Source organism: Engystomops pustulosus, chromosome 3 (genome assembly GCF_040894005.1).
Source record: "Engystomops pustulosus chromosome 3, aEngPut4.maternal, whole genome shotgun sequence".
NCBI lineage: Eukaryota > Metazoa > Chordata > Amphibia > Anura > Leptodactylidae > Engystomops > Engystomops pustulosus.
Window position 1 is genome coordinate 174,178,103 of NC_092413.1, and position 22,459 is coordinate 174,200,561.

At 40.4% G+C, this 22,459-nt stretch overlaps 1 protein-coding gene across 10 annotated transcripts in view; it reads left to right on the plus strand.

The window, feature by feature from the left end:
• The window catches only part of DOCK10 (dedicator of cytokinesis 10), a 180,824-nt gene that overhangs the window by 53,931 nt on the left and 104,434 nt on the right, over window positions 1–22,459 (plus strand). For 7 of the 10 annotated variants that reach the window (XM_072143057.1, XM_072143060.1, XM_072143053.1 and 4 more), the window contains exon 2: window positions 14,157–14,276. The exons of 1 other annotated variant lie outside the window; for it this stretch is intronic. In XM_072143057.1, the coding sequence (XP_071999158.1) occupies window positions 14,157–14,276 (120 nt within the window). Of the gene's footprint in view, window positions 1–7,275; window positions 7,434–13,382; window positions 13,402–14,156; window positions 14,277–22,459 lie in introns of those variants that run through there. 2 more of the 10 variants (XM_072143056.1, XM_072143063.1) reach the window with 2 other exon arrangements.

A 22,459-nucleotide genomic window follows, 5' to 3' on the forward strand; every position in this document is an offset into this window, starting at 1 on the left:
ACATGTGACTGAATGTACAAAGCATTTCAATCAATGTGAATCAATAGTAGATTATGTACATGAAGAGCAATACCCAGAAACGAGCAGTAATGCTGATCTGTATTGCTATGAATAAAGCAAATGGGGAAAGATAGTAACTTATCATTTAGCACCAGCCAGGGCGGCCACTAGGAATTTGGGGGCAACTGACTGGAAGATTTTTGTGCCCCACCCCCACACATCTGTCCATTCCCACATAAACCCCTTTTGTTTTTCGTTTTTGTGGTTACATTTTTCACTCCTCACCTTCAAAAATCTATAACTTTTTTTATTTTTACATATAAAGAGTTGTGTGATGGCTTGTTCTCTGCAACAAATTGCACTTCATAGTGACAGTATTTTATGTTCCATGCCGTGTACTGGGAAGCGGGAAAAAAATTCAAATGCAGTGAAATTGTAGAAAAAAACACATTTGCAGCGTATTCTTGTGGACTTGGATTTTACGGCTTTCACTGTACGCCCTCAAATGACATGTCTACTTTATTCTTTGGGTCAGTACGGTGCTAATAACTTTTTCATACTTTGGTTTACGGATCTGTGGGTGGTGTCATTTTCGGCATTTCCAATGCTACCATTTTTAGGACTGTACAGTCTTTTGATCACTTTTATAGAATTTTTTATCATTTTCCAAAATCGCAAAAAAGTGCCGTTTTCGACTTTGGCCGCTATTTTCTATTACAGGGTTGAACGCAATGAAAAAACGTTATTATGTTTTGATAGATCGGGCATTTTGGGATGCTGTGATACCTAACTTGTTTATGATTTATACTACTAGGGAAGGGGGCAGTGATTTGAATTTGTAGAGTTTTTTTAATATATTTTTTTTTACTTTTTTTACAAATTTTTTACTACTCTTTTCAGACCCCCTAGGGTACTTTAACCCTAGGTTGTCTGATTGATCCTATAATTTACTACCATAATACAATTTGGCAGTATGTGGGGATTTTCCTCCTCATTAATGACAATGTTTGGATCACACATTGGGGCACATTTACTTACCCGGTCCCTCGGAGTTCCCAAAAGTGCATTGTCCGACGACAATGCACCGTGCCGCGATTCACTAAGATCATGCACCCGATAACCTGCATATGTCGGTTTGCTGCTCAGGTCCAACAGAGTTCCCCATCTTCTTCCTGGTGCATGTAAGTACATTGGATGCATCACATGTCACATGAAAGCCAGCACTGCTGCGCCAAAATCCGATCGCAAGCGACACAATCCCCTTCTAAATCCATGTCACAGCAGTGCAAATCCCAAAAATGTCAGAAAGTCCGACGGAAATGCGATCCGCGGACCCTTAGTAAATAAGCCCCATTGTGATCAATAGAGTAGTATCCTGTCAACAGAGTCTCGCTTGTCATTGCTTAAAATGTTTTGGTCAAAAAAAAATGTTATCTATTCACCCCTTACCTCACGGGCTGACCCCTTTCCATAGCCGGTAAGTCTTTGCTGCGTATTGCAGCAAAGATTGTACTATCTGCAGCTTTTATTTGTGCCCTATATCAAATTTATTTTATTGTGTCCTTCCTTTTATATTTGTAGTGCCCCTTAAGATTTTTATGTGCAATGGGCCCAATGTTTTCATATGTACAGGCAGTCCCCGGGTTACATTCAACATAGGTTTTATAGGTTCGTTCTTAAGTTGAATTTGTATGTAAGTCGGAACAGTTTTTTTATTTTTTAATTGTAAACCCAGTCAATTTTTTTTTTGGTTTCTGTAACAATTGGTTTTTAAATGTTGGGATGTCATTAGAACCAGGATAAGCAATAAAGTTTCATTGCAGAGACCTATAATAACTGTTATAGCTGTTTATTGTAGCCTAAGGCTTAAGTACAGTAAATTACCAACATCCAGAGGTCTGTTTGTAACTAGGGGTTGTCTTTAAGTTAGTTGTTCTTAAGTAGGGGACTGCCTTTAGTGCCTTTTAGTTATTATTCTATCATGTCTGACCTTTTTTTACACGTATCCTTGTTATTTTGTAATTTTTGCCCCATTTTTTTTATAGTGTCCCCTTTAATTCTTCATTCTTGCCTATTTGTGATGTGCCTTTTTTTTCTTGTGATTCCAGTTACAATTTCTTGTGCACTCTTTAGTTTCTACAGTGTAATCCTCCAGAAAAATAAACTGTATGACTGTAAGAAGGGATGTGGCATTATAGCATTACTTACATACTTTAAAGGGAACCTGTCAGCATAATTTGACCTAATAAACCAGTACCAGTATGTTATCAAGCAGCTGACCACATTCCAGATCATGTTTATTTTATCACGGGGTGGCATCATCAAAAAAAATCTACTTTGAAGTGAGATGTAAATTGTATAAAGTCAAGGGGGGCGGATATTTTAACACTGCATTCAAGTTCTCTCTGTCTCTCTTCTCTGTAATTGATGGTCCTGCACGCAGAGATATTAACCAGATCTCCAGAAGTCCTGTGCATGACGTCAATCACTGGGGAGCAGGCATTCTGATGCAGGGAGAGCTTGACTTCAGTGTTAAACCTTCCACCTCCTTTCCTTCATCCAACCAATGTACATCTCACTTCAAAGTTGAATTTGTGGATGAGGGAACCACGCTGGGCTATGAAAGAAACATGTTCTGGTAGGTGTTAAGCTGCTAGACAACATACTAGTAATCGTTTATTAGGCTAATTTACCTTTAACAATTCTGTGTTGTAATACAGCCGTGTTTATAAAGCCTACAATACAGTAAGAGTAAGTATGTACTTGATATGTTAACATGTATATATTTTGTATCACATTTATGCCTCATTGCAATGATATTCTCTGAATATGTCAGCAAAATTCATCTGAATAAAGATACTTTGGAATTAACAATAACTACATTCAAAAAGTAGGACAGAAACTTGTAGGCGCCAAACTGTAACACAATGTGGGAATCCTCTTGGCACTAGAGACAGACTTTTGCAGCTGTCTTTGTATACAGCTGGAGATAGTAAACTGTGGAGTAAATCTGCAGAAAACATGATGAAGGGTTGTAGTAAGAGGTAGAGACCCCAATGGTTTCTCAGTAGTTTTGTTCCTTTCAATTTCTACTTTTAGACAAACTACAGATGCACCAAATATATTAAGACACATGATGTAACCCCAGTTTATGGATATACAGTAAATTCTCATGTGTTTTCAGCTTGACAAGCCCCAATTTTCAGTTTGATGCTCCATATTTTATTTTCATTCATGAAATTACATAGGGAAGTCAATGAAGGCGTACATGATGCAAACACTACAAATACCTAAATGGTGCATATATAGATTTTGCTTTATCTCTATGGATTCTCTATGGAAAAAAGCTGGGGAAGATAGGGAGGAAAATACATAAATCTGCTGTTTATAACACTGGACAGAGGGGGGAATGCCAGGTGCAGTTTTTGGAAAAAGAAAAACAAAGTATAAAATATAATTTATTCCATTTTATTAATTACGATTCACATCTACACTTGTTTAAACAAACGTCATCAAAATATGCTATAGTTACGTGTCTTATTATACTGATGTTATATTGATGCAGGTTATTTACGTGCCACTTGTCAATGAGCCTACAGGAAGCAGTGCATAGGAGCAGACTTCCTGTGTATGAACATGAGTTTTGACAGCTTGATTACCTTTACTTAGTTTTCCAAATAATGCGTATGATATTCTGAACAACATAAAAAATATGTGACAACAGCCACAATTCACATATCAGCCATATGATGATGTGTTGCTGAACACCTACCAGACAAGAAGACGACACAAATGTGCAGCTCTCCCATACAGTGTTGTATTTGTTTTTACCCTGAATTTGCAAAATGGCGCTTCATTTGTGTACCCCTTTATTGGCGCATAGCTTTGGAGTATTACAGTCTCATAACTCCTCTTTCTGACCACACATGTGTTTAATAAAGTTGACGCCTGCAGGGGCATGTGAGGGGATGCAGAAGCTATGGCTGCTTCATTGCCAAGAGGTCTTAGAAGGTCCATAAAGTGTCTCTTACCTTTATGAGAAGTCTAGTACTTGGGGTGAACATAAAGTCCTGGTAGCACAGTAGCAAAAGTCAGGTTACCTCATGTTACCAAGACATAATGACACTATAGCGATGCTGATAAAAATCTATCAAACAAAACTAATACAGATTTAGGCTACATTCAGACCGCCGTAAGGGGGACGTATATACGGGGGATTACTGTCCCCCATAGGTCAGTAATGGGTGGCGGCCCGTATGGGAGCGGAACGGTACCGTACCGTTCCGTAGCCATGAAAAGATAAGACATGTCCTATCTTTTCTCGCCATATGGCAAACTAAGATCATTCTACACAGATGCTCTGCAGATCATGTAAGTGTCTATACTATAGTTATATCGGATGTCTTCCGAGTCATGTCTCTCCATCGCTTTTCATCATGATTCTTCCATGTTATGTGAATTTGCTTCAGAATTTGTCGCCAAATCCGTCAGGATTCGAACCTGTGTTCCGGTGCCTGGTTCTGTGTCTCCTTGTTTGCTGAGCCACTCAGCTAGTTGAATAGTTGTCTGCTGGACTATTGTGTTGAACCTACTTGTAAAACCTGCCACCTGTTTCTCCTGATTAGAATCGCTCTCAGTTTACCTTGATTGGTCTGCAGGGGCGGACTGGCCATACAATCTGCCTGGAAAGTTCCGGGTGGGCCGGTCCCCTCTGGGGCCGAATCACCCACATCGGGCGGGCAGCATGGAAGGGGGAGAAGAGCCCCGCCCCCTGTGCAGAGCCCTCGCTCATTGGTGGTGGAGCAGCAGCAGGGGTCTGTGTTCTTGCTGCTGCTCTCCCCCATAGACCAAACAAATACTGCAGTAACTTTGAGGGGGCATTCAGCAGCTCTGTGGGGGAGAAGCTGCTCTGCTTTGTGAGAGCAAAGCACAAATACCTTAGTCCTGGCCAGTCGGGATTTGGCTGAGGGGAGGGGAACACAAAAGCAGCAGGAACAGAAGATCCGAGCACAGTGTGCAGCTGCTAAATGCTTCCTGCCTGTGAGTGCCATAATAAAGCTGAGAAAGTCTGGGCTGCTGCCTATAAGAGGTACATATCTAGTTATTGTAACTCTGTCTACTTGTATAACTTCTATCTTCTTTCTTCCCCTAGCTTTCTATTTATCTATAATCTATCTTTCCTATATCTTTCTCTCTATCTTTCAATCTTAACCAAAAAGCTTGCAGCACTCCAGAGATGGACTGTAAAAATATTGGGGCACATTTACTTACCTGTGCCTTGGAGTTCACAAAAAGTGCTAAAACCATGTTAAAACGGTCCAAAAACGCGTCGTGTGGCATAACCCTTAGGATGATGCCACACATCGAGTTTTGAACCTGTTTTTGGTCCATTTTTAAATCAGTCCATCCAAAAACGCATGTGTTTTTTGAAAACGCATCCGTTTTTGACCAGTTTTAATAAAGATAATTGGTAAAACCTGTCAAAAACGCATGCTTATTTAGAACATCATAATAATCACCTCAGATGGTGAAAAACCTCATTATACACATCTCAGCTGCTGTAGATAATCAAATCACACATCTCAGCTGCTGCAGAACCTCATAATACTCACCTAAGCTGCTTTAGAACCTCATAATACACATCTTAGCTGCTGCAGAACCTCATAATACACACCTCAGCTGCTGTAGATCATCATATAACACATCTCAGCTGCTGCAGAACCTCGTAATACTCGACTCAGCTGCTGCAGAACCTCATAATACACTCATCAGCTGCTGCAGAACCTCGCAAGACTCACCTCAGATACTGCAGAACCTCATAATACGCACCTCAGCTACTGCAGAACCTCATAATACACACAGCAGCTGTTGTAGATCATCATATAAGACACCTCAGCTGCTGGAGAACCTCATAATACACACCTCAGCTGCTGCAGAATATATTATTTATATCAAAGGAATGTTAGAATTGCTTTTTTGCATAAGCAAACCTTCTACGAACATGGCTGTGGTTCGTATTCTGAACCCACCCCCTTTTGTTGACTCCATCTTCTGAGAATTTGGACCAACCCACAACATGGGGCCACTTTTAAAACTTTTTCCAGGGCCATATTAATTTCCCAGTCCGCTCCTGTTGGTCTGCCTATATATACGTGTCTCTGACACTTCCTGCTTGCGTTAGTATTGTGTTCAGTTTACTGAGTACAGCCTGTACACTCCTTGCTGGAGATCTTCTTCTAGTTCCTTGGAACATCGCCTTTGCCGACTGCAAGTTATCTATACTGCACTTTCAGCTCCTGAGATACAACAGACTATAACTGTGGTCTCTACACTCCTGTTCAAGACGGCTACTGCAGCCCCCTGCGGGCTACCCGTGTATTGCCTCCAGCCTCCTCTGCCTTACCTGACTACTGGACTCCTGCTCCCGTCCCACTAGTATCGTGACAGCCCCTCATAATACTACAGTCACAAAATAATGCCACAACACTGTGACCCTGCATATAAAACATACACTGTGACCCCTTAATATATAATATATACTAGCATTCCTAATTAAAGCAAGTTGACTTGTATACAGCACTTTCCATATGAAGGTGCTTTATATGTAACCACTAACACCCACCTTCCTGAAACAGACCCCCCGGAAGATGGCTTTTAGTAATATAAAATGAATTACTTGCTTACCAGCATTGCCATGCTTTCTTCTTTAGTTCTTTCTTCATCAAGGCTTTGAAGGTTCGCCGCCTGTGTCTCAAAAAAAGAAACAAACAGAGTTATCTCTGCTGCACTCTTCTCTCTATTAATTGTATCTGTGCAGGTTTGATTGATTATGGCAGCTATTGGCGGGTCCATACTTTTGATGCCTATGCTGATTGCAGACACACCACTGCAAGCCTTCATATGTTTGTGATAGAGAAAGGTCTACATGTCAAAAAAAAGCTGCATGGGACACATGGCCATACAATCCTTAGGTTTTGTGGGGTGCATTTTATGACAAAATTCAGCTGCATTTTTTAGATAAGTATTGCTAATAAGCACTCATATAATATCTGGAAGAAGGCAAATACTATACATTGGTGGTAGTTTTATTCTTCCCTGTGGTGTAGTACAGCACATACTTGTCACTCTTATGTATTGTATATACCATTAATACGTCTGTTCATATGTAAGTTAAACTTAAGTCTCTGTGGAAGGTGTGACCCCTAGTTCTTCGTTTCAGTATGAGACTAAGTCGTACTTCCCTTTCATATTCATGTTACATAGTGATCTGTAACACAGACGGCTTCACATGCAAGCAGTCTATGGAGACTGTGCTCCTCACTACCATGAGCCTGAAGGGGAAAGTGTTTAGGAGAGAGCAGTGTCCAGAAGCATGGAAGAAGCGCAAGAGCATGAGAAGAGTCAATCAGGGGAGGCTTCCAAGAATGAGCTGTGTAGGTGATGCCACTTTTCTTTTTACCTATTTACTGCACCTAATCTATGACCTACATTAGCAAACACTAACATCTAGTCGTAGACAAGGAAACAACAAGTAGTGGTAAATATATCTTTCATAGATACAGTATATATCAGTAAGAAAACTGGCACCGTCAGAAATATATAGCATTATAAGGTATGTGTTCCTCTGCTTTCTCCTCCAAAGTCGGAGCTAATAAGTTACTATTCTATGTATTTACTCCTTCACAACATTTACCTTTGCATTACAACAAACTGCATGGCTCCACAGGTTGTAGGGTGTGAATAACCCAATTGTATCATGATGAAACCTCCTTTAAGTGTAGGGAGAAGATAATGGTCACCTTGAACATGCGTTATTCAGTATACCGTTAGTATAGGGCAGACTTCATGTTACATTCGTGTGTGCAGATGAAATATTTTTTTGCATGGACCTTTGTTTAAACTTTTCGGAGCAGACAAGCCATAAGACTGCATGGTCTGTGGTTATCAGACAGTTCCGTTTCAGGCAGTCTGTATGCGAGTCTTACTTGTAAAGAAGGAAGTTTGGATTCTTAGGCGAGTTGCAGATATTTAAGAAGGCAAGGCTGGGTTCTGTATGTTCTGAGGTTGTTACATTTAGATGAAGATTAGTAGTATTAATATTGCCTGGTATACCTCATAGTGTATATTCTTTAATACAGATTTTATTAATTATATACAGTATTACATGAATTGAGGGTTTGTAGCTTTTCTATATCTATATATAATCTTCATAACACAACCAAATAACTTTTCTAATGATAACTTTTATGTAGATATACCGTTCCCCATTCACCATTCCTACCAATACTAACAGACCATTATAAATGTGTATAAAGATCTCCAGAATCTCAGAAAATCTTAGGGTCATTCTGGAAAAGGAGAAAGGAGACGTAGTAGCACGGAGGGAACTTTGCCACAAACTTCTCTTACCTTATAAAGTGGATGTGTACTTTCCTTAGTTCTCTGAAATATTTAGTAACTGCATTATGCATGCTGCATTATGTACATTATAAGTCGAGCAGTTTCCTAATGCGGCAAAAAGTTATCGAACAAACCACTCTTGCTGCAAGCGATAGAAATCCTAACCTCAAGCATGGGTGTCATATGGAAATGACGGAGCAATGGGCAGACAAGCGTTATATAAGTTGCGGCCATTGGGATTGTCTATATCTAGCAACAAATATTTTTTTTGTTATTGTCTGAATCTGAATAACATCCATTGCAGTTCAGCTACTGCAGCACAGATTCATTAAAGGCAGAGGATGATCTCCAATAATATTACATTCTACCCCTGTATAAGCCCTGTCATTGGAGGAAGTGGTCTTGACACCTTATTTTCAAAGTGAGAAACACAGGGAGAGATTTATCAGTTTCTTAGAGATGTTCTAATTCTAGTTACTCTGTTCTGTTTGCCAATACCAGCCAATCAAAGCCTGGCTTTAATTTTATGAACAGATGGGGAAAAAGGAAGCTGAGCTTTGATTGGTTGCTATGAGCAACTAGAACAGTTCTGCTCTGGGACACTTCTGATAAATCTCCCAAACAGTGTTTATATGCCCTATCACATGTGCTGTTGTTCTCCAGAATTGTCTCGAACAAGGCTTACAGTGATTATACAGTAATGATGGGGTTCTTTTTAATGAAACACCAATTTAAAGGGCAATTGAATGAAACAAGGGTGCAGGACCCTGCCTCTATACTAGAACGTATTTGGTACAAAGTTAGATGAACTAAGGTGAATTGAAGAGGCACGTGCAAAAAAAAGCCATTGTGCAAAGAGGAACTTGAGGCCTCATGTTTCGTGGTGCTTAGGTTGCACTCAAAACAATGTGAATTTGACTTACACTTCATTGTCAAATGTGCCAATAAGATACTATCCATACATCTATAAAAGATGAATTAAATTACATTAGAAAATATTAGTTCACAGTGCAATCTTCTAACTGTAAAGATAGTGACAGAGGGAGACACGTGGCGCCTAAGGATGTACTGTCTGGTTGTGTTGCGAGTAGAAGGATCTAAAGTCTTAGATAAGAGGGTGTAGGTGAAAAATAGAGGTGTGGTGGGCTGCAGCGTACCCTGTGGCATACAGGAAGGCCTGTGATCCAATGCAATGTAGAGAGAGAGACAATTTAGAGAGAGACAAAATAATCTTCTAACTGGGCAGGTAGCATATGTGTTGTAATGTTGCCCTGGCTATATACTATGAAGTTACTTGGTGAAGGCTGAGATAGTGTGCCGCTCTGGCAATCAATAGCTCCTTATTGTAAACTACTATAAATAACATCCATAATTTATAGAATATCCCTATTGTAGCCCCCTACAAAGTTTGCCGAGCCTTTTCTGTAAAAATAACACCGCTTATCTCTCCCCTCATGACACCTCAATCTGCCCACTTACCGGAGCAAGTTGCTTTGAGCAGAAGGTGCAATCAGTGATGTAACTTAAAGGACATCTACCACCACCAGGATGAAAGGTTGTATGTAAATGAGCCTGAGCGGCGCCAGGCTCCATTAACACCAATGCAGCCTGGACCCCCTCAGGCTCATTTGCATAGATTCTTTCATTCTGGTGGTAGATGCCCTTTAAAGCTGCTGGGCCCCAGTTCAAAATGTGTGCCAGTCCCCCAATTATATTGTATTTTTAATAGTTCTATTCTTCTCATATAGGAAAGATACCCATACACCAGACCTTCTGGGCCCAGTGTAATGTATTGAGGCGATCAAGTCGCCCGATGACCTCTAAATGTAGTGGCATGGTCTGAATGATAGAGCAGGGAGATGACTGCTCCACATATTTTTTTGAGATAGATAGTAACTATATAGATGGGCATATTTGTCGGCAGTCTATCCCATGTGAAGGCGTGCATGTGATTATTTGGCAGATGCAGCTCCTGCATTAGTATAGAGGTTATCTTGTGCTATTTTTTAACTCCCATACAGATGTATAACACTAAGCCATATAAGGACCATCCATTATTACAATTATGTAGCTGTGGCTGGTATATAGTGAAGGATCTCAATGAACAGGCTGTCACTAATCTAAGCATAAGCCATGAATTTTCAGATTGTGGAGATCCCCTGTAACTTTACTTAGTGAAATCACTGTTTGTAATGGGACTTCTGTAAAGTCATGCACATAGTCAGACATTCATTGCTTCACTAAGGTGCCGGTCTCAAACCACTTTTGCAGACTAAAGAAAATTTTGCGCTGATGTAACTATTCGTGTGGTTTTTGGATATGATGATCTAATTGTCTTGTGTTTATAGTTTTGCCTTCTGTTTTCTGTATAGAATGAGATTTTTTTTTTCAGATTTCCATTATTTACAAGGAACTACTGGGATTCTAACAATGAGATATTGATATGTTTCTAAAATTCTAACACAAGATTAGAGCTTTATAACTACAGTATTTATAACTACATTACCTGTATCCAGTTGTTTTTTGCTTTCCCTCTCAGTTTAGCCATTCCCTCTGGTAGCTGTCTGCTTACCTCTGTGAAACCATCCTTAGTTTACAAATTCTACAAATTATAACTGCTGGTGATGAGGGGTTGCTGGTCTCCATGTGTAGCTAACATGGGAGCCGTGTTTGTGCCGATCTGTGAATGCAGAAGTTTTCTACACAGAATAATGGGGTAAAAGATTTCCCTATCAGTCCCTCCATACCTGCCTGTGATTTTCTGCATATCAAGCTATTTCATCCTCTCTTCTGTAGAAAGCTTCTACTCTTTGGACACTAAATTCATATGGTTTTCAACTTTTAGTGCTCACGCAGTAAATACTGTACACTTTATGTAACTGTTTCACTGCTAGTTTCTACCACTTATTAAATGCTCCACGATCTTCCATACGACGGAAGCTGCTTAGTCACTATATAGTCTTTTCAATGCACATTATGCAGTATCCTGTAGGAACTTGTAGAAATCTCACTGACTTTGCTGAATTTCTTCAATTACTTCTCATCAGAGTTACATTAGAGGGAACAAAAAGCATCATGGGATGTAAGGGTATCTTAAAATTGACTCAGATTAATCTCTGCTTACTTCAATGCTCTTGAGGATGATTTCTGACAAGTAGTTTAGAACATAAAATGCTGGAACTCTGGAAAAATATCAAGCAAGACAATGTGGGCAACATTCTGTTTGTTTTTAAAGGGGGGATAATTTGGTAAAAATCATTATTAAATCAGAGTTACGCCTTAAGAGAAGTGAGAAAATGTTACATATAACTTCATATTCATTTGATGGAAAATCCCAGCTGTTGCTTCTTCTGCCAAGAGAACTGATTGTGTCACAGCACCAGGAGATGCTTTCAAGTGGTGTGAGCTCCTGGTGCCAAACCCATGCCAAGAGTTACTTAGGACATTTCACACTTCTTCAAAGCAGCCCAGATTCAGGACAGTGTACGTGCATAGCCCAATGTGCCTGCATATCCAAAATACCCTCTTTAGGTTCTATTTGTATTAGGAAATGTGGAGTATGTGATGTTCTCTCTACAACACTAGTTAAGAATCGGCTCAACCCATGAATTTCACATTGAATTTATTGAGGTTGGTTTCATAACACTGGTAGCTTGTATAGTCCAATGTCTTCACCTACACATATGGCAGAAGCACATAGCATGTGAGTAAATGTTTTACCAGCGCTGTCATTAGGGAAATAATTCGAAAGCTGTGATATGCAATATTAACTTTAATGCTCAGTAAAGCCATGTGCTGGAGGGAGGCCAGAATCATCTCGAATGTTCTCTGCCATATGTGCTGGTTGTACATTCCAGGGATGAAGAAGGAGGATGTGTCCTTCCTTGACTCTCTAGATTCACTGGATTCACAATTTTCCTTTCTAAATATCTTTAACACTGAATATTAGAGATTATTTAATATCTGAGTCACTCTTCCTCTGGTATCAACATAACTTCTATTACAATGGTACTTTTTATCTGATGTGCACTCAATTTACTGGCTTTAAGGGAACCTTTCAGGGTGATTTGAGATACTAAATCACCCACAAGACCTTAGGACTGATGATTGTATTGTCTCAAATAGCCCAGTATTATTTCTGCCCATGATTGCAATACACTGTACACATGATTTGGTCCGGAGCTCTCATTGCCTGGGCAGTCATTCAGTGAAGCGGTGTAGTACAATTTGGTTTCACTTCCCATATGCCGTAGATATAGCACATGCACAATGAAGCTGGGATGTACCATGTTGGCTTCATGGAACCATTGTTTAGGCGTTGGAAGTAATTTATGGAATTTTTTCATAGCGACCACGCACATAGATGATACAGTGATCATCAGAGGTCCATAAGGGCCTGTACTTGCTCTTGTGTCCCAAAGCACCCTAACAAGACCCCTTAACCCCTTTACCGGAACTTTCTTTTGATCATTCATCTTTGGTATTGGTCATTTATATCAAAATGTCATGGGTCCGACATCCGTCAGTCACTTGGATTGTTTACTTCTGTGTGTACAGGGCTGTGCTTGATAGATTATCACAAAGCAACAACACTCTTCTGAATGCTGTAGTTCCTCTTCTGAATGTTTGAGGTTATTAAACACCAAAGGCCTGGTAATCTGATCGAAATCTTAAGTATAAGCGATCAATAAAAAAAAATCCTGAAATATCCCTACAAGCACAAGCTACCATCAGCATTCTGTACAGGTCACTGTTAAATAAATGTGTTGATATCATCAGAATATCCCTGTGTACTGTACTGTCAATATCTTGCATCTTTATACAGCATTAAATACAAAATCAGCTGACTTGTGCCCTATCACTGGCTCTGAAGTTCAGTTATAAGAGCCATTATACATATAAAACGGCACTTAACCAACGCAGTTACTAACTTGTTAAAACAGTCACCTGATGTATACATAATAACAGAGACCTGTGGGCAATGACTGAGTGGCAGCTATGGTATATTTACGGTATAGGCTGGTAAAATGGTACATTTTACTCATGGTTAATTTTTGAATAGCAGAGGAATATCTAACGTATATGTCTATATAGATGGAAATCAACAGTAATACTCAGTTAGGCCCCATGCACATGCACATGATCCGGTTGTGTTTGGACCAAAACATTGCATTAAATGAGTCAATAAAAGTGTATTTACCTTGGACTGAATGCTACAACTTCCTCTCTACACATCTAAATACCAAATATATTTCTATAAATCAAGTCATATAATGTTTATTTTCACATTTAAGACAAACATTGTCTTTGTCACGGTGTTATTGGCTACAAATTAGTCATGTGATGCCAGGAGACCAGGCTCCTGCAAGATCCACAGGCCTTTAATTATTGTGACAGTCATGTCAGTTTCTAGTGACAACCCATACTCTCTATGCAAATGAATGGATGGTTGTCAGAAGAATTATTCTATTAATAGATTCAATGAATCATAATATTAGTAAAATCTTGTTGAAAATCCTGTCCTATATCAGTAAGTGTATAATTAAAGAATAAGCCAGCTTCTTAACTACTGCCTAGTTTCCAAGGCTCCTTGAATAGCCATCCTCTGGAATAGAGAATAAAAGGCATAAGATACAATAGTGTTGGATGGTTTTATTGTACCTGCCTGAGGGATTTATTATGTCCTCATGCAGTGTCTTTTTTGGGCTATATTTTCTGGATTTCCACCCATAAAACATTATGTATTTTTTTTGCAGCATGAGAAGCCTAAACTCTTGGAGCCATTGGATTATGAGTCCGCCATTACGGAACTAGAAAATAGTTATTCCAACGACCCCTTAAAAGATCTAGTATTATTCCCAGAAGATGACTTTTCTGTAAGTACCCTTTTTATCAGCTAAGCTGGTGAATTTCTTCCCATTTACAAATGTTCTATACTAAAATTGTAGTGGATACATAGCTGGTGTTAAGAAGACTTGTATACACATACTGAAGTATCTACTTTACAGACTACTGTTGCAATTCTCACAATGACCTCCAAATGGAACTCCCTGATAAATATTACATGGCATGTGGGTTACCTAAGTCCACACAGTAGATTTAAACTTCAGGCAACAACTGGGTGCCAGTCCCCATCCTGAAAAAGCACAGATGAGACAAAGAACTTACAAACTAGATCAAAACCAAGATGGCAACATGGTAAGGCAGAAGAGTAGTCAAGGTTCAGACAAAGTGTCAGTATCACAGCAAAATCACAGCAGTAGTACAGAATCTCAGAGGCAGCAAGAAAGACAATAGCAGACACCTATATAAAAGACACCTGATACACACCCCTAGTTCAGAAAAGTAGTGTGCTGAGGTACACAATCTTGAAGCTTAAGAGTAGTCATGTTTGAGGTAAAAGGTCAGAAAACAGCAGAGTATCAGAGAATTTTACAGGAACCAGAAAGACAAAGTCAATAACAGGCCCAGGTACAGTGTATAAAACTGCCATTGGACATCTGTCATTCCAATTGGCTCTTAAGAAACATTCCCAACTTAGAGAGAATGCTGACTATTCACTCAAGCAGCCTCCTGCAGAAGAAGGTAAGGAGAATTGATCTACAGAACATTGCTGCAGGAAAAACCAAGGAGAAAAAAGGTGCAGAAAGGAATTAATTCAGAGAGTTCTAAAACTTATATAAAAGATAATACTACCTTTTCTACTCCTGAAAAATAGTCCCAAGCAGATAAATCTGTGAGACTTTCCCCCTCTGCTTCTGTCAGGGGCTGCAGCGGCTCCTCGGTGCCAGTCTTGCAGGTAGGAGTGTGTGTGCACCGCGGAGGCCAGAACTTTCTGTCCTGCACCACTCTTCCATCTCCTGCAGAGAGGGCTCATAATGATGGGGCTCTGGAGGGGTCACACACTGCCCGGTGGCCTGACACTGAGGGGAAGAAGCTTACACTGCTCCCTCCCTGCATAGCTAAACTTGGTCTCTCTTACCTCCGCCATGTGTGCTTAGGACAGACACTTGGCAGGTATCCATTGTCTGCTCCTCTGTGATTTAAAGTAACAGCAATTTGTCCAAAAAAAGGAAAAAGACAGCTACCAATCTATTTAGCAAAAGCTGTTTGTTTGATGCACGCAGCCCAGGGTCCTAGTGTGCAGGATCCATAGTCCAAGACAAAAAGAGGAGAGAAGGCCACAGAAAAAAGTTCAACGTTTCGATTCACAATGAATCTTTGTCAAGCATTGTGAATCGAAACGTTGCACTTTTTTCTATGCCTGTGTGAGTAAAGGTTTAACCTTTTTTCATCATATTGGATGCGGTGGCCTTCTCTCCCCTTTTTAAAGTGACAGCATTTATTTACTGCCCCCATCAGTGTGTCCCACTCTCTACAATACAACCAGAAAGAGACACAGGCAACTACGTCCTCCACATACAGCGAGCAGGTACTGGAACCACAACTATGGCAACAACTGTACATGGTGGTGCACTACGATGTAGTTATATTCAGATAAAGGCAACCAAAAAAAGAAGAAGGAAAAACAGGTCACTCACCAAAAAACACAGATTTTATTGTAGCCAAAGGAGACAGGTAGAAAGGTTCCTGGCACGCCACAAATGATGGACCCTTTCGTACTACAAGCACTTTCTCAGGTGAATAAATGCTGTCACTTTAAATCACGGAGTGACCCATTTTTTCTTCTTCTTTTTCTGGATGATTTGCCACTATCTACAATACCCCCCTCCCTGATCTCTCACATGAGCAAGCACTGTGACCTGACCCTTGCCCTCCTCCCTATATGACTGCATTGTTTTTGCATCTGTGAGCTGTCAAATAAATATTAACTCTTTAGTGTACCCCTGTTCCCCAAGTAAGCTTATATTTTCTCTACTTGACAGTTTTACCATTTTCATGCGTAGTAGGTAGACATCACTTGTACAAGTGTCTATTGCAAAAATAGTCCCCCCCTACCCCGTATACTGATACTGAGCACTCTCACACCAGAAGGGGGATAATAGACATACAGAGAAGATGTGATGTGTACCCCCTCTTCATGTCCCCAGAGCCCCAGTTTAGAAAGGCAAATCTGTGTTATCAGCCCACTCCCAAAAATAAATTGGGTGGCCAGTAGAGATGAGTGGACCCGACTTCCATTTTTGGGGTATTGTGTTCAGCTGTGTGCCTAGGAAAAAATGCCGGATTGGTGGCCTAACCGCCAGTGCAGCAGATTGACGCTGCTTGAAACTAGCCATGGCTATGTTTGGCAGGTTGACACAGCTGGTCAATCATATCCATGGCTTGTTGCAAGGGGCGTCCATCTGCTGGATTGGCTGTTCAGCCACCAATCCAGCATTATTTCCTGGGGCGCATGGACGAAATAGAAAGTTTATTTTTTGCCCAAAAGCCATGGTCTGAACAGGAAGGTCTGGGGGGACAGGAAACATTGGTTGTAATGATTTTCTTTTGCGTAAATATTCTTCTATTCACACTATTTATGCATAGGAGTTATTTATATGTATTACTGAAAATTTCATTCTCCTCCTCAGCTAAAAATACTCCTCAAAAATGTTGAAAGGAGTATTATTCTGGAAAAATCTTAGTGCGACCTCTGGTTGTCATTCTGCTGAGGCATCCTGGATTGGACCTCTGTCACTCCAATTGGCTCTTGAGAAACATTCCCAGCTGTCTTTTTCTAAGCTGAATAACCCCAAATTTTGTAATCATTATATTCTAGTCCCTCCATTCCCCTAATAATCTTGGTTGCTCTTTTCTGCACCCGTTCCAGTTCTATGTCCTTTTTATACACTGGTGCCCAAAACTGTACACAATATTCCATGTGTGGTCTGACCAGGGATTTGTATAAGGGTGAAATTATATCCTTAACATGAGAATCTCTTCCTCTATTAATACATCCCATAATTTTATTTGCTTAAGCAGCAGCTGCCTGGCTCTGGTCACTAAAATAATGTTTACCATCCACCCAGGGCCGATTCTAGGGTATTTGCTGCCTGAGGGGAAAATGAAATGCCGCTCCACCCCCCAATACAAGACCTCCCCTGCTTCCAGGATATGTTCGTCCCACTGAATTTCCCCATTTTTAAAAAGCATTTACAACCTCATAAAAAAATTGCTGACAACATTACTTAAAATTAGTCACTGGCCCTCTGTGACACCACACATGCTAACAGCCACTAGCTGGTCAGTGACAAGGACAATAGCAGCATCTAGTACCTCACAGGTGACAATCTGCTCCATCAGGAAGACAACATGATTACATCTTCTCCGACCCATCTCCGCACTGCACCAATAATATACCACAGTCACTTACAGCATAAAGTCACCAAAATAACAGTGCTCCTAAATCATATACTGTACACCTCTTATTACACAACGGACCACTCTACTCCCACCCCCACTACACACACAAAGAGTGGATAGAGAATTTACAATGTGGCCCTTCTTCACTTATTTAAAAATGTATAATAAAAGCTCCTCTCCCCCAGTTAAATTATATACAGCTCCTATAGTTTAATTAAAATCTGACCCCTGTATCTAGATTCTCCCACATTTAAATTTATACAGATTTACTGCCCCAAAATGTTATTTAAATTGTGCCCCCACTTACTTAAATGACATACATTACCCTTATTTCTTTGTCTTGGTCTTATTTTATTATATACAGCCTCCCTTTTCTATTATCTACAGCCAACCTTTACTATTATATACAGCCTCACTATTCTATTATATACAGCCCCACTATTCTATTATATACAGCCCCCCTTTTCTATTATGTACAGCTCTTTTCTATTATATATGGCCCCACCATTCTATTATATATAGCCCCCATTTTCTAATATATACAGCTCCCCGCTTTCTAGTATATACAGCCCCCAGTTTTCTAGTATATACAGCCCCCCATGTTCTAGTATATACAGCCTCCTTTTTATAAAAATAAATACTCACCTCGACTCCTGTCACACCGGCACTCTCGTTCTCTTCCCGGCTCTTCGGCTGCCTTGCGCTCTGTAAAGAGACGTAGGCAGCGTGACGTCATCGCAAACTGCCTGAGTCTCCAGAGCAACAGAGCTGCACGTACTGCAGGATCTGTGCCAGCGCAATAGATTTCTCATGTGGCAATGGCCACCCGAATCGCACACATTATGGTACCAATCGCCTCAGGGCAGATGCGGCCCTGCATCCACCAATAACCTCAAGTATTTTTTCAGCTCCAGTTTTACCAAGTAATTGACTGTTTAGAACATAATTATTCTTTTAGTTTCCATGGCCCAAGTGCATAACCTTATATTTATCTACATTCAACCTCACAAACCATTTCTCTGCCCACTCCTCAAGCTTCCACAAATCCCTCTGTAATGCTAAACTATTGACATTCAGTATTAATTACTTTACACAGCTTAGTATCATCTGCAAATATTGAAACTTGACTGTGTAAACCCACTACAAGGTCATTAATAAAAATATTAAAAAGAAGTGACCCCAATACTGACCCATGTGGCACTCCATTGGTAACGTCATCCCAATCTAAGAATGTGCCATTAGTGAGGACCCTCCTTTATACAGCACTGTATCAAATGCCTTGGAAAAGTCCAGATGTATACAACATGCACAGCCAGGGTTGGAATGGGGTACCATGGGCCCACCAGTGAAATTGATTTTGGGGGCCCAGCTACTGCTACATGAGAATATTAAATGTACATTTTTAGGCCACTGAAACTATGTGTTTGCCTTGCATTTTGAAACATATTGCAAACAAATCATGTTTAATACTGGATAACACACAGAAATGTTTGAGTTACGTTATTCTCATTGTGTTGGCGATACTTTTTAACTCATACCTGACTGTCCATTGACAAAAGAAGTCTCTAAAGCTGTTTCTACAGCTGGGTCTCCTACTGTCAGAGACAACTGGAAGCCTTAGGAAGAAGGCAGAAGCGGTTTTCCAACGTTTCTGCTTCTCTGCTCCTCACTGCATGGCCCTGAAGCAGCGCTGTGCAGAAAGTAGCAGACCCAACACTGCCGCTGCTTCTTTAGACCCAGTGGTCATTTAAACAACCCCCCCCCCCCCCCGGTCTGTAGGGAATTATCAGTGCTGCTGAGTCTGATCAAACCTTACAGATGCCCCAATCGATGGTGAAAACTAGAAAGAATAAAAAGAAATGTGGAAATGTCCATATAAACTTCATGACATATAAAATGAAAGCACACATATTCACATCAATAAATATATAAAAATACCACAAAATACATGATTTAGCACACACTTAGGATCAATAATAAATAATAATGAATAAAAAAAATTAAATTAGTAGCCTCTATTAATGACTGTAACACCTTTTCTTACTTAGCACCCACTTATTGTATATCTAGGCAACCACCAAACATATAGTAATGTGTATAACTGCACTTACTGAAATGAGATGCAGGCTGCGTTATGGAACAATCCCAAGATGTAGATCACTTTAAACGTTTTAGAAAACCATAACTGTGTATAATTTTTGAAATATAAATGTTGAAATTATGTGCTACGAAGATTCTTTTCATATGGAATCCTGGCTGGTTGTATTGGATAGAAATGTCACGTTTCCACAATGGAACATATGGCCATTTCTGGCAGGTATTGCCTCAAAATAATGAGAACAAGTTAACTCTTAAGTATTTCAGCAGCCTCCTGCATAAGTACAGCAAATGTGACTTACATATCACAGGATCATATTAAATTCATATACTGAAGGCTTCAGAGTGACAATTGCTTAATACCAGCTCATAGCATACAATGCTATGACATTAGGGAATAAACTATTTAGTGCAGGAGAAAATTAAAGGGGTTGTCATAAACAGACATTAAATACACATTACTAGCATATGTTGTAATATCAATGTCCAACTACCAAGGGTCCAACTGCTGTGTCTCCCAAAATGAAAAGTAGCCTGACATTTTAAATGTGGTCAAATTTTCCTAAAGAGAACCTGTCAGGTTAAATTAACCCCCAGAACTAAATATATTTTCATTAGCTGCCCCTACCCCTTTATTTTTCATCTACATGGCTGTAAACTTAAGCTAAATCTGTATGCCACACCACCTGCAGCCTGTGTGTATGAGATACTCCTATAAACATGACTGACAGCCTGTATAATGTTGTGAGGTATAATGGTGTAATGACTCCTCCAGGTGCTTCCTGGTGCTGGTGCCCACTGCAGCCTGTGTGTATGAGATACTCCTATACACATGACTGACAGCCTGTATAATGATGTGAGGTATAATGGTGTAATGGCTCCTCCGTGTGCTTCCTGGTGCTGGTGGCCACACCTCCTGCAGCCTGTGTGTGTATGAGATACGCCTATATACACAACTGACAGCCTGTATAATGGTGTGACACTCCTGGTGCTGGCTCCTTTATGGACTTCCAGGTGCTGGCGCCCCCTGCAGCCTGTGTGTATGTGATACTCCTATACACATGATTGACAACCTGTATAATAATGTGACACTCCTGGTGCTGGCTCCTCTATGTGCTTCCTGGTGCTGGTGCCCCTGCAGCCTGTGTGTATGAGATACTCCTATACACATGACTGACAGCCTGTATAATGGTGTGAGGTATAATGGTGTAATGGCGCCTCCATGTGCTTCCTGGTGCTGGCGCCCCTTGCAGCCTGTGTGTGTATGAGATACTTCTATACACACGACTGACAGCCTGTATAATAATGTGACACTCCTGGTGCTAGCTCCTCTATGTGCTTCCTGGTGCTGGCGCCCCCTGCAGCCTGTGTGTGTATGAGATACTTCTATACACACGACTGACAGCCTGTATAATAATGTGACACTCCTGGTGCTAGCTCCTCTATGTGCTTCCTGGTGCTGGCGCCCCCTGCAGCCTGTGTGTGTGTGCATGAGATGCTACTATACACATGACTGAAAACCTGTATAATGATGTGACAATCCTGGTGCTGGCTCCTTTATGCACTTCCTGGTGCTGGCGCCCCCTGCAGCCTGTGTGTATGAAATAAACCTATACACATGACTGACTGCCTGTATAATGATGTGACACTCTTGGCGCTGGCTCCTCTGTGTGCTTCCCGATTCTGCAGCCTGTGTATATGAGATACAACTACTACAGGATGCAGACCTGTGTATAGGACAACACAGCATATCAGATACTGGTGTAGTGTCTTTCACAGGCAGCAGATAAAGCAGACACTAGCAATGCTTTACTATACATTACACACAGACATGAGCAGGGGGAGGGGATGGGAGGGGTAACAGGGATGACATCACTGCCTCAGACCATGTGACCAGCCTCGTTTACATAATAAGGAATAGATGATTTTGCAATGATTAATGTATGAATTGACTAGATAAAGGCTGGGATGGGATCCTTGTGAGCTGCTCCAACAGGTAGTGCAGACAGGGCTAGTGACACAGACCTGATGACAGGTGTCCTTTAAGATGCTTCCTGGTTGGCTACCTTCTGCAATAGGCCAAGCATACTGTCTTGTTTTCATAAATACTTGTATTCCCAGTGATATTCTTTATTAAAACTCCGCTTCACATTGTCCCTATGTTCCACCTGAAAATTAGAAACAGGGTGTTAACATTCACCTAGTCAAAGAGGTTTGTCCATACACTGCCTGTTCTAGTCTTCATTTGGAGTCAGGGAGTAAAAGTTCTCTCTATAGAGAGTTTGTCAGTTAAGACCTTCTTGTAGGCATGTGGAGACTTATAGCCATTAATACTCCACTAAGGGATTCTGGGAATTATGAAAATAAGTTTTCTCGGTTTTTCTCAGGATTTTTATGGTCTAGAGAAGAAATTGTCAGAAGTGGAGCAGAACATTTCTAAAGATGTTAATTGGTAGAGATGGTTAAAGATTCTCTTGTACTTTTCTGTATATGCTTTCAGTATCTAAAACACTTGTGTATATATCTGAAAATATCAGTCTATAGTTTGTTGACAGGAAAGATTTATTTGCAGATGTCCTGCAGCCTAATAAATCCAATAAAGCTACTTGTGAGCATATTACCCTGGATATCTCCATAGCAAAGTGACTGTGTAGAG